A 13,384-nucleotide genomic window follows, 5' to 3' on the forward strand; every position below is an offset into this window, starting at 1 on the left:
CCAGCAGTTTGTAGCCCGGCGAGATCCTGACTGAAATGAGCAAATTAGTGACACTATTGTCTCGGTTTTTCATAGAAGCACAAGGCCGAAGCACAAAAGAGTGTTTTTGGAACGAGCAGAGGCATGGACGTAATTTTCACTTTAGAAGTGGGGGGACACGTGGGGGGGTATCTTTACAGTATGCTCTAATAGGAAACAGGCTTCAACACAAACGGTTGTTTTCTGCTTGGTCCTAGAGCTCCACCAGTGTCCATTTAACATAGCGTAATATTGTTTTTGGATGGTAAAAAGTACAGGGGTCAAAACTTGACTTTGGAAAAAGTGTGTGTGGGAGGGGGGGGGGCATGTCCCCCCTGTCCCCTCCCAAAATTACGTCCATGAGCAGAGGAGAGGGAGCCTGTAGGAGTCAAAGGCTGTCACTGAAATAAATAAGTGTCACAGGTGACCAACTAGTGATCGTGTGACTCCATCTGTACGACGGAACCGACAGAGAGGACGCTCACAAAGTCCTCAGGAGCCTGGTGAGTCAGGTACACACCAAAAGTCACCTAAACACACAAAACAAGCAAATGAAACGTTTGTCTTAGACGTGCGTGTGTGTGTTTCCTGCTCACACACACAAACAGCTGACCAACCTTCCCGCTCCGATGGGCAGACAGGGTAACGAGTGGCTCTTTAGTCCTGGTCCCGGTGTCCTGGTCTATTCCAATCATCTGGCATCTCCCACACGGACCTGCAACCTTTTAGTTGAATCACACAGAGAGCACGTTTAAAACAAAACGCCTTCATCAGCTTTTAAAGATGCTTTTGTTGTTCGTCTCAAAGCCGACGCTCACCGTGAATCGAGTGTTGCCAATAATCAAGTGTGACCAATTATCCTCCTCGAATGGTTCTGCTCCAGCGATGACTAAATTGGCACGGAAGCGCTTAATGGCACTCTGTGTGTCAAGGAGCTGATCGCCCTCGCAGCCATCCTGCCTGAGGGGGGGGGGGGAATTGCACGTTGTTTAGCTGTGCTGCACAAATGAGCCAGTGTAATGTAAATGTGTGGATGTGGGAGCATCCTGCAGCAACATTTCACATTCAAACCTGTTGCTCATTAGGTTCTGAATGAGCTCCACGCTGGCGCGGCTGATCATGAGATACTGAGCTTCATTCACCAGGGAGAGGAACGAGGAGGCGGCAGCTAGCAAAGGAAGACTTTAGATTACCCCAAAGGTTTGTCTCGTTTTAAGAAAACATTCGTCTTCGAAGTTCAAGGAGACAGTTGTCTCAGAAAGTCTGAAAACGAAGAGTCTGGCTTCAAAAAGTGGAAATAGAGGTTATTGTAATAAATTTGTGAATGCTTACTTTCAACAGAACAGAGTAAATGGTGCGACAGAAGGAGAACTCATGACATGTGGGTTCAAATCTGCAAAAATCACTGATCAGGTGATTCTTATTCTGGGTTTGAAAGCACAATATGCAAAAGAAAGTCTGGATTACCAGTCTGGAGGATTTTATAAAACGATGCATCAAGAGCGGAATAAATGGTGCAAGGAGAGAATATTTTCTACTTTTCTTTTTTTAAAACCTAAATTCAATAAAAGGCAGGACGGCTGATCAAAATCCTCACTATAAAGGCAAAGATATCCAAATCCAAGCCCTGGATCCTACGTTTCCCATAATGCCGTTAAACACTTAGATCCCTTGGTGATGACGCCAGGTTCGCATCACAGGCTCAAGCTGAGATAACCTCACTCTGACATGGTGAAAAAAACTCCTAAAACTATAATGACCTGATGCAACGCCACGTTATCCGACTTTTATCATTCTCATATTTTATTCACTGTTTCAGCAGAAAAACGTGTTTGACTGTTTTTCAACATCATGAGTTCAATTCAAGACGTGGAAATCAGATACTCTAAAGTCAAAATATGAATATAAACGTGACTTTTTAAAGTTATAACTGATCAGAATGTTTGGGAATTCTGCAGTTTTCTGAATGTGAAGATTTTAATGAGGTCAAAATAATCCGGTGTTAAAACGAGTGAGAGTGGTTTTAAATGGCTTCCAACGGCATGGCGGGGATGGAGGAGCGGCAAATCACAGATCACAAGATTAACAGGCAATGAAAGTCTCAATTAAAACTGTGACCTTCACAAATGAATTTCTAGGGTTTTGCGTATCGGAACAGATGTGATATTTGTCCAAATCCAGGCCCATCTTTGCTGCATCCAGACGATTTCAGAGGTTCAGAGCTGATTAACTGATCATCACCTGTCTGGTCTGGAGCATACAGGCGTGTTTACATGATGAAAGACACCAGAAATTACCTGAAAGACTGATGATGTCCAGCTCTTAAACTTAATCTCGATCCCATGGTGCTCTCCAACTATCCCTTTCCTTTCCAAGGTCATGGAGAAAATTGTCTACAGGCAGCTGCAGGACTACCTCGACCATTATGGTATTTTAGAGAAGTTTCAATCAGGTTTTAAGCGATATCACAGTACAGAGACTGCTCTTTTAAGAATATTTAACGATATATTTCTAACTATCGATTCCGGTCAATCAGCTGTATTGATCTTTTTAGACCTAACGGCGGCCTTTGATACGGTGGACCATCAGATTCTTTTATCCCACCTAGAGCATAACGTTGGCATCCGGGGCTCAGTTGTTGCAATGGTTTAAGTCCTACCTGTCAGACAGGACTTTTTCTGTAAATATGGGGCAGTGTTGTTCGTCTCCAGCGAAACTTAGTTGTGGTGTCCCTCAAGGTTCAGTTTTGGGCCCGCTTTTGTTCTCACTGTATATGTTGCCCCTTGGCGCCATCTTTTATAAGCATGGCATCTCATACCGCTTCTATGCGGACGACGTGCAGATATAAGTCCCACTACATTCTCGAAGGCCATCGTTTGATAAATTACTGAATTGTCTAAAAGACGTTAAAAACTGGCTACAACTGAACCTTCTCACTTTAAATGACAAAAAAAAAAAAACTGAAATTGTCGTTTTTGGGGACCCTGGGCTGTTGCACGGGGTAAACAGTGTTTTTGGCCCTTTAGAATCCTTTTGCGTGTCTCAGGCAAGAAATCTGGGTTTTTCATTGACGGCCATTTTAAGCTTGATAAACAGATACGTTCTGTTTTTCAGAGTGTGTTCTTTCATTTGTGTGTTCTTAGTAAAGTCAAGCCCTATTTACCAGTTAAAGACTTTGAAAAGGTTACACACCTGCTAATCGTGTCGAGACTCGACTACTGCAACTCTCCATATCATGGACTGGAGCAGTCGTCTGTTCACCGCTTGCAGGTGGCTCAGAATGCGGCAGCTCGCTTGCTGACAGGTAGGAGACGCAGGGATCACATAACTCCGGCTCTAAAAGCTCTTCACTGGCTCCCGATCACTCACAGGATTCAATTTAAAATGCCACTGCTCTGTTTTAAGGCACCACACAATTTGGCCCCTCCTTATCTGTCGGAACTCTTAAACACTCATGTCCCCAAACGAAACCTCCGATCATCCTCTCTACATCTCTCATCTGTTCCCCAGTCTGGGCTGAAGTCCAGAGGCGACAGGGCTTTTTCTGAGGCTGCTCCCAAGCTCGGGAACAGCCTTCCCCTACAGATTATTCTGCTTTTAAGTCTCTTTTAAAAACCTACCTTTTTACCCTTGCTTTTAAGGTGATTTTATCGTTAATTTATTTTACCTAGGGTCTACTGGAGGGTTCTCAGTGTTTTATCATTTTATTTTTACTGCTCGTCTGTGTACAGCACTTTGTGCCGTCTGTGATTGTTGGAAATGTGCTTTATAAATAAAGTTGATATTGACACTGACATTGACATCAACCCAGGAGGGGTTAAAGGTCCTTTAAGAAAAGACCTCTGAATAAACCAGAAGACACCAGGAAGTAGTGAAACCAAAGTAAAGATGTTTACCCATAATGCACAGCACCAGCATTGGATGTATAATAACTAGGAGGAGGAAATTACCACCAGTTTAGGCTGAAATAAACCAAAACGCCCTCTGGTGGCTGGTGTCAGTACTCATTTTAAACCCCGCCCCTATATTTAAGGAAATTTTTTCAGATAGAAAAAAAAGCATCTTCGATTTATTTTGACTTCCATTGATTCATATATTTATTACCTGGATCCTGTACGATGCTTTAGTTGTAATAAGTTATTTGCTGCTTACAAAACGCTCCGATTGTGCGTGAGTGGGCGGAGCTATCAGCGCCACGTGCTGAATGATCGGACCCTGGATGAATACAGAGACGTCCATCAGCTTCCGTGTGAAGTACGTCCCGGTGCTAAAGGAGACTCTACGAGCTCCTGGATCAAGGCTGGACTCAGGTTGTCCTTTTTGAATTTTGTCTTTGTTTGAGTTTTATAAACAACAACAAAGTAGAGTCTGTTGTTCTTTTGGCCCCTGGGAGCCACGTATGGAGCCGAATCAATAGTGCAAATAATTTCTTTCTTTTAGATGATAATCTGGAAAAGTGACACATTTCAAACACCTTCATCACTTCTTTTCTTCATTTCTCGAGTCAAACCAGGACGTTGTCTTATCAGACGACACGGCTGTCCCAGGAAGAGTGAAAGCCACGCCGCCGCCTCGTCCCCACAGTCAAAAGTCTCCACCCTGACAGAAGGAAGGGGTTGGATTATTCAGGAGAGCAGCATCAAACTCAAGAATCCGAGGACGTAGGGCTGATTTTATACATGTGGGATATGTTGGGGAAGATTATTATGTTCAGCTTATTGTTTGTTTTCCTGTAAAAAGGAAGCAGGAGGCCTTTCATAAGAAGCTGAGAGGAGGCGGCCTCGCAAAGCCGTCTACTGAAAAGCTGGCCCACCGAAACGAGAGAAAGCACTGACAGAGAGAAAAATGTGAAGCAAAACGATGTATTTTCCGCCCCTAGTGCCTTCAGAAGTCAAGCCGGCGTACCTGTCACCACAAACTTTGCTGTGACACATTTGAGAGCTGGTGTGAAATGAAACGTCGTCTTCCAGGGGAACTGAAATGGTATCCATCCCTGCAAAGAGGAGGGGGAAAAATCCTTTTCCCAATTCATGAGAAAATGTGTCTGATTGAGACTTCTCTGGCTAAGCAGAGCATTTATTTTAGAGAGACACTCGCTGACCTGATGCCTGAAGGAACAATTTGTTTGAGGGAAGGTGGACTTGTGGGCGAATGAGGCATAAACGGCTCTCTCTCTTCTGACTCAGGCACACGCCGTTTCCATTTACCACCATCCAGCCTCTGTCATACAGTAAGCCCAGCGGTCCCACCGGCCAGTCGTGGACCTGCGTGACGAACAGCAGAATCAAATGAACACAAGCAAACGAGCAAAAAAAGAGTGACGGACAGAAAAGGTTAGCCGGTGTTCCAACCTCAAAGGCAGCACAAGATTTGACGGGATAAACGTAGATGTTGGTCAGAGTTTTTCCGTGGCTTGGTCCCACGTGTCCAAACTCTTGCTGTGATGCTTTTGAGGAACTCTTTTCGACACCGGTTTGGCGCTCCTTAATAAAACCGTTCACTGGTGGGAGTTCATCTGGTCTGTCCGACGACTCTCTGGCTGCTTTTAACTCCTGCAGTCTGGCTCGGTTCACGGTGACTGGTTTCATCACGAAGCACTCGGCAACAAAGCTCAAGAACTTTTGACAATCTTCAAACGTCGACATGTAGCCGAAGGACACTCGGACAGATCCGGTCGGCTGGCCGTCCACCAGGTCCACGCCGTCTCCACAGACGTGTCCTGCCTTTAAGAGTAAAACAGTCCGATTCTGTGTGAAGGTTATAAATAATCACACGTGCTGGATGGCCTCAGCAGCTTTTCTCTCACCAGGATTGATGAGTTAACAGCTAGTTGGAGTGCAGCAAAGACCTAATGCATAAACACTCATGTTAAAAAACCTTTAGACTGCCACTGTTGCACAAATACCGCCAGCATTAGCCAAACGTAGCCCTACAGGTGCACCCAGGTGTCCGCTTGGCAGGAATTTATTAACATTTCTGCCAGAATAACTAAAGAAAAAACAACAGCATTTGTAAAATTGTGTTTGCATGAACCAGTGGCATTTAGGGAAATGGGTCTGTTTTAGATTTGAGACTTTTGGGACCGGTGTGGTCACTACAGACAGACCCAATGCCAAAGAGATGTGCTGCCATCTTGAAACGTGTCAAAGCAGTTCGCGTTAAGGTAGTTCATGTTAACTTCAGGGTTTTGTGGTTATGATGAAGCGTAAATATCACCAGAAGCATGAAGAATTACAATATAGTAAAACATATGCAAAAGAGCTATATCATTATTAAAGGTGCAATATGTAAGAATGAAGTAAGAATGACATTCTGTGGTCAGATTTGGGTACTGCAGTCCATTTTTACAAACAACAGGTGGCTCTCTCACTCCCCTTGCATGAGTATTTTGTGAGTTATGGCTCAGCGCCAGAAGATTCTTGATGACGAGTGAACACAAGTCAGACACGGTCATATCTGGTGATAGCCCCCTCATGTGTTTTACAGCAGGGAGCACTTACTACACTTATTACAGTAGTATGCCTCTGGCAGTAGAGAAAATGTTGTTTATCATCTTGCAATTAAAAAGATTAAAAGATTAAAGTCCCATTTATTCGTCACACACACACACACAGGTGTGTGGTGAAATTTATTCTCCGCATTTGACCCATCCCCTGGGGGAGCGGTGAGCTGCAGACAAGCCGCGCTCAGGAACTATTTGGTGGTTTAACCCCCCCAATCCAAAGTCTAAATTTTCAAAGTCTTTGGTATGACCCGACCAGGAGTCGAACCCCTAATCTCCCGATCTCAGGGTGGACACTCTACCACTAGGCCACTGAGTCGGTATTAGCTTGCTGTTAAATCTGAACGACTCATTTAAGGGAGCAAAACGCTACGATTGACTCATTATTCACTTCACACATGCATTTCACTGTAAAATGTTTGTAATTGAAAAAGTAGCTTGAGATACTTTTAGAGCCGACAAATTTCTCTTCTAATTCACTGTTAGCATTGTTAGCTCAACGTTAGCATCTAGCCTGCTTCACCTGACATTGGAGTAAAAGAAAACGATGCCGTGGCTTCTTAGGGGTACAAGAAGTAACTTCTGGGTCGCTCCTGTTTACCGGCTTCAATTTTTTAAAGAACTCTGGGGCTTTTTTACTGCTGGTGTCGAGTTACGAATGCCGCAGGTGCAGCGTTAGCTTGGCGCAGACTCTCAGATTGTAAACAAAGACCACGTCCCTTTTTGACCCTTTTGAAAGAAGAACAACAGAACACACCCCAGGCGGCTGAGAATGAAATCTGTTTCAACGTAACCTTCCTTCCAGCATGACTGAGACGTTGAAATGCTAATATTGCACCTTTAATAATAATGTAATTAAGCTTTTCTCTCAAACATTAACACTCATTTACATCATTTTAGGTTATTTGCTTTAGTGCACAAGTGAATTAGGATACAGGCTCTAAAATGTGCTTAAGCAGCAGCTGACCTGCTGGTTAGAAGGTTGAGATGTTTCCCCTTGGGATGCACCAACTAGCCTTTAGCTTATCGTCCGATCAAAGGTAAATCCCAAACAGATCAGATAGTAATTATTTATAACTTTCACACTAAAACCTACTTGAAAATGACCAAAATGGCTGTTTTACTTTAAATGTGTCTCTCTCACCTGCAGGTTTCTCTTCATCTGCTGGTCAGTGATTCCCAGGAAGGCCTGACAGGCCCCGGTGTTGCAGAAGCAACCCGTCCGCAGGTGAATATTGAACAAACTAGCCATTCTGTCTACCTGTGTGAGCAGCAAAAGATCGCCATCAGAACCTCCTCTGCATAAACATGCACCAATCGCACTGTTATGAACTTCATGTTGATTACTACACGCACCTGTGAATAACCAACTATCTGCCCACTGGAATCCAAGAGGTTGAAGTTCAGAATTGCTCCTTGAGTGATTGGACTCTCGAACTGGCCTTCGGCGTAGATCTGAGCCACCGGTCTCCCGTTGCCATGGCAAAGACTTGAGAGCAGAGTGTAAGTGTAGCGTGCCAAGCCGAACGTGTGTTGCTGGATGTTGTGCATGTTCCCTACGGGCAAAGGAGGATAAAGACAGGAATGCTTTTGGTATTACCCTAAAGTGGTTTAGTGGCTGTTGTGATTAAACGAGGGATTTGATTTAAAACGCCACCGTACCTGTGATCCTGTAAAGAGATTCAAACCCATGATTTAAAGCTATGATGTCCAAGAAAGAGACGGTTCCGTCTTCAAATCTTTGTCATGTTAAAAAAAAAAACAGGGTTTCAGAAAGCAGCTGCAGAGCGTGTGTGTGCTGTGTGATGGTGCCACAAGGCTTCACCTATCAGAAATGTTTTCTGCAGGCACATAATAATTTTCTCCGGATAGGTAAGCTGCTGCTGTGCCTCCTCCGAAATAGGTCTTTCTTAGTATGCCTGCTGCATCATTACGGACGAGAAGCGCCCCCAGACCTGTAGGGAAGCCAAATATCTTGTAGAAGGAGATGGGAATGAAATCAGCGGGGCAGTCCTGTAGGTTTAGAGAGGAACAAGTGACGTACGAAGCTGCATCAAGCAGCACAAACCAGCGGCCCTGCAGGTCACATGCTGGGTAGAGGCGTCGCGCTCGGATGCCTTCAACATGGCTAAGGGGATACTTCCTCCCTGAGAAGTTGCTCTGCGCTGGGTAGCAAAAAAGGTGAGGTGTCTGGCAAATGACATCCTCCTCTTGAATTCCATCCTTTGCCCTAGTTTTCAGCTCCTGAGAGGAGACAGGAAGGGCAGCTACCCCCAGGGTGGAAGTCAGTCCTCTCATACCAACTACAGAGGTGTGGCTGTCAGTCAGGTAGCACAAGTGACTCCCGGCTTCGCCCTCGGTCTGCGGACGCCAACGGAAAGTCTCTGCCACTAATTTGAGAGCGGCCGTGCAACCAGAAGTGAAAATTACAGAGTAGTCTTTAGATGTGGTGTTAAAATGCTGCAATACCCTGTAAGAAAATGTTCAGTTTTTACTCCTTTAAGCAGCAAAGTGATGGACTCATCGTGGAGCGCGGGCAGCCGCTACCTGCTCCGGACCTGCTCCACCGTGTCATGTGTCAGTCTGCTGCTGGGGCTGTGGCTGTGGGGGTTTCCTGGAGAGAAACAAAAGGTTTACAATCGGGACAGCGAGCAGCTTCCACCTAGGCATGGACGTAATTTTGGGGGGGGGGGACAGGGGGGACATGTCCCCCCCACTTTTTCCAAAGTCATGTTTTGACCCCTGCACTTTTTACCATCCAAAAACAATATTACGCTATGTTAAATTGACACTAGTTGAGCTCTAGGACCAAGCAGAAAACAACTGTTAGTGTTGAAGCCTGTTTCCTATTAGAGCATACTGTAAAGATACCCCCCACCCCGTGTCCCCCCCCACTTCCGAAGTGAAAATTACGTCCATACACCTAGGGCCCGGTCCGCACGGCTCCAGATACTTTGAAATGATTGATTCTGCGTCTGGACTCGGAAACGACCCGCTTCGCACATGCTCACGGTTACTTTGTGGCCTAAAACAAACCCAAAGAGCAGTCCGTGCTTTCTGGGTTTGTTCTGCTTTATTTTGACCTGTTCAACTTTGAGTCAGCAGAAATGAATACTATAGTTGAGAATGTTCTCCCGCTGTATTCTGATTTGTTGAGTGTGGCGCTCACACCGGCAGTAATGGTGCTGTCAGGGTATTTCAGCGTCAGACTCACGCTGATGACGACATTTTAAAAGGGACATATTATGTAAAACTCACTAATTCATCATTTCAGGCTGACATGTGGGTCTATGGCCTAGAAATTGAGACAGACAGGAGCCGAAGCAAAATGATTTTGTTTCGACTCCTGTCTGTCTGCATGTGGGTCTAGCCACGCTGCACAGAAGACTCAGCAGGTCTGCCGTTAGCTTGCGCTATCTTGTGTTATGCCAATCACAGCACTCTATCGGTCTGGTGGGCGGGCCGATGCAACGGAGTGTAACAACAAAGATGGCGGCGGTTCACTGGAAACGGCTTTGGCATCAACTCTGGACTATTTAGACTTGGGCGTTTCTTTAAGTCAGGAGCAGATAAAAGTACTTAAGTCCTTTATTCAGAAAAGGATGTATTTGTGTATTCAACAGTGTTTGGTGGACTGCCTCGTTGACTGACTGCCTCATGAGTACGTTGCATTGTTTGCTGACCAATAGCACGCAGAGACAGTTGAAAGACAACCATATATTCCACCCCACGACTGAGCTCTGTCTATGGGTCGTGGCCAGACTACGTATTCAAATTTATATGCTAGCTTACCAGACTAGGTCTCTATAGCCTCTATAAATAGTCCACACAGGAACCGTCCTGTTTTCTGTCAGCGTTTGGTATTAGAAATCAAATGCTTCTACGAGCCATTCAAAAAAGTCCCTTAATATGACTTAATGATAAGAAAAATTAGCATAAAACCTCCCTAAACTGCCAATGCTGGAAGAGCGGTGGCTCTACTCTGAGCCCCTCCTGGTTATTTGACCTCCTCGCCCCATAGCAGCTAATTAAGGGGTGGGTGAGTGTGGCCAATTCCAGTTTATTTGCATTATTATTTATTTCACATTTCGAGCTTTAAAGGGCTAAAATATTTAAAACTTGTTTTGTTTCATCATTTATGATTGTATTTGAAACTGCTGTAATATTTGTTTTAAAATTTTAATTTAAACTATTCAGATGTTTAAATAAAAAGTTAATTCTAGCATTATAATCTCAATATTATACATTTTACCCATGAAGTTGTATTTTTGACTGACACGTTCCAGTTATTTGAACTATTATTGTAGTAATATTTACTATGTAATTATTAGGTCTATTATTACAGTACCGAATATTCCTGTTAATCACGTAAATTCTTCTAGCTCCGCCCCTGAAAAATTTCCTTTTTGAGTCTTTTTCTCACCATACACGTTTGTTGAAATGTCCCGGAAAAAATTCCTGAGCAGAGACTCGGGATAGAGAGTGGCTGCAGCATGATCCAGGTATGTTATTCCTGTTTGGAGGGGGGGTTAAAACATGGAGAAAAGTTTAGGAATCAACTGCAATCTGTAATAATCTAGTCCTTCTGAACGACCCTTACCTTTAATCCGTGGGAACTCCTGCTGGATCATTTCACCAAAGTTTCCCTCGTACCCGTACTGACTCCAGAGCTGCTGGAAAGTTTCGAAGGAGCTGACATTGTGGAAGTTCATGGTTGTTTGTGTCCGCTGAGTCCACCAGCGGGACGGACTCACTAGAGTGCGACCTCCGCTGCTCACATGTCGGGTTCCAAGTCCACTGACCTAACGGTCCCACACAGGCTCGGGGTCACATGATGAAGTGGGACGAGTTTCTCAATCAGTTCCGCCCGGCTTTATGGCAAGCCAATTTATCATACAATAATCAGACCGGTCTTTAAAACAAAGATCTAAAATTCATTATTTCGCAGGAAAAGCGTTTAAATGTCTTCCTTCAGACCTTTTGAGGCTTGTCTCTGTGACGTCTCTGTTGCTCAGATTAGGTATTTTCCCTACAGAGCTGTTTATTATGAGGGCCCAGAAAGTTTCAGGAGCCATGCAAAATACAAAAGCTGTAACACAAGTACACAGTACAGAATATACAAACACACGACAACAGAACCTACAACAGACGTAATAATAATACAAAAGCAATAAAAAACCAAAACAAAAGGAAGTTGGAAGTTGTGCTTAAATGTCTAAGTAATTTAAAGGCAACAGCAGTTGGGACCTGCACACACAACAACACTGGTGTCGAACATCTCGCATTAGCACATCTGTTTTGTGGTATTTTCTTGTAGGATTTTTTTAAACTTCAATTTTATTATAAATTCTGGTAAAAAATAAATTCAACAATCCTCTGTTCAGAGTAGCCTTTGCCAATAAACACACAGAAGACCTGTCCTAGAGGAAATCAAGGACACATTATGAGCATCTTTCGAATTTGGACAGCCTTATTGTGTTAAGACATAATCAGCCTTAAAATGCGGCCTTGGAAGGATGCCGCCCTGACTTGGGACACACCCAGAAATCAGAATCTTTGACTCGAGTCATCTGCCCAATTTCCGGTCCATGTTTCAGCTATAGCTAGGAGCCACTGGGTCTATGGTAACACAGGAGTTAAGTGCTTGCCTCGTAATTGGAAGATTGCAGGTTGGAGCCCCGCTCAGCCTGTCGCTGTCGTTGTGTCCTTGGGCGAGACACTTAACCCACCTTGCCTGCTGGTGGTGTTCTGAGGGACCGGTGGCGCCTGTGTACAGCAGAATCGCAGGGGAGCAGTGGCTACAATGTAGTGTGTGAATGGGTGAATGACTGATTGTGTTGTAAAGTGCCTTGGGGGTGGGGGTGTGTGTTCCAGTACTCTTAAAGGCACTATATCAAATACAGGCCATTTTTTACTCAGACCCTGTTCTGTTAATGAAACTAGAAAATAAAATGGTAACTAGAATACATCCTTGAGGAACACCTCTCCTGCAGTAACAGTTTATGATCTGGAGCATCACACGCTTTAAACAAATCAACAAATTAAGCTGCACACTTTTATTTATTGTCTGATTTAATCATCTTATTTCTGACCTGGCCTTGTGATGGATTGATGACCTGCCCATCTCAGCTTGTCATGAACCAGGGCAGAAAAATGCAGGCAAAGAAAATGGAGGTATGGATTTGTTACTGTAGAACTCCGTGAAGGGTCCAATTGGTCATATTTAATTCATGGACCATAACATGTCCTGATCTGAGACCTGCTGAAACTCACAGAGTATATTATGAGCCAAGAAAAATGGTTTCAGTTGATCAGTGACAGTCGAGCAGCAATTATGTAAATCTGAGGGGGTCTCCACCTTTTGAAAGACAGAAAACCAGCGCTGATATTCATGTACTTTGGAAGATGGACTCAAATTATAGATGGAAGAAATGGGTTCAGAGACAAACTCGGTGGATAAAAAAGAAAAATGTCACAGTGTAAGTTTAAAGGATCTCTTTGACCTTATGAGCAGTGTTTTCCTCTACATAAGCCATCATCTAGACTCACCAGACCAGGAAAGGGTTTCCAGTCTCTTCTGGTCCAGTACGGGTGATGCCGTGTGAACGGTAGCCTCGGTTTGCTGTTCTTGGCTGACAGGAGAGACACCCGGTGTGGTCTTCCGCTGCAGGAGCCCATCTGGAGCAGCTGGTGGGGTTCTGATGACCTTGGCAGGAACCGGTCTGACCATTCTCAATAAACTCTAGACATGGTTGTGTGGAAACATCCCAGTAGATCAGCAGGATCTGAAAAAGTCAGACCAGCCTGTTTGGTACAAGCAACCATCTGAAGTCTCTTAAATTCTCGTTTCCATTCTGATGCTCA

At 44.4% G+C, this 13,384-nt stretch overlaps 1 protein-coding gene across 1 annotated transcript; it reads right to left on the reverse strand.

Moving 5' to 3' along the window:
- Positions 1-306: 306 nt before the first annotated feature.
- mocos (molybdenum cofactor sulfurase) lies at positions 307-11,425 on the reverse strand. The gene is made up of 15 exons (XM_015944122.3): positions 11,121-11,425; positions 10,944-11,033; positions 9,068-9,134; positions 8,346-8,990; positions 8,183-8,259; positions 7,877-8,076; positions 7,665-7,781; positions 5,370-5,741; positions 5,120-5,282; positions 4,924-5,011; positions 4,493-4,617; positions 1,090-1,186; positions 837-978; positions 636-740; positions 307-548 (listed from the first exon to the last, which is right to left on the reverse strand). The coding sequence occupies exons 1-15, from the start codon at positions 11,230-11,232 to the stop codon at positions 450-452; spliced, it is 2,499 nt and encodes an 832-aa protein (XP_015799608.3). The 5' UTR covers positions 11,233-11,425; the 3' UTR covers positions 307-449.
- Between the last annotated feature and the right edge of the window lie 1,959 nt (positions 11,426-13,384).

Source organism: Nothobranchius furzeri, chromosome 12 (assembly GCF_043380555.1).
Source record: "Nothobranchius furzeri strain GRZ-AD chromosome 12, NfurGRZ-RIMD1, whole genome shotgun sequence".
Taxonomy (NCBI): Eukaryota; Metazoa; Chordata; class Actinopteri; order Cyprinodontiformes; family Nothobranchiidae; genus Nothobranchius; species Nothobranchius furzeri.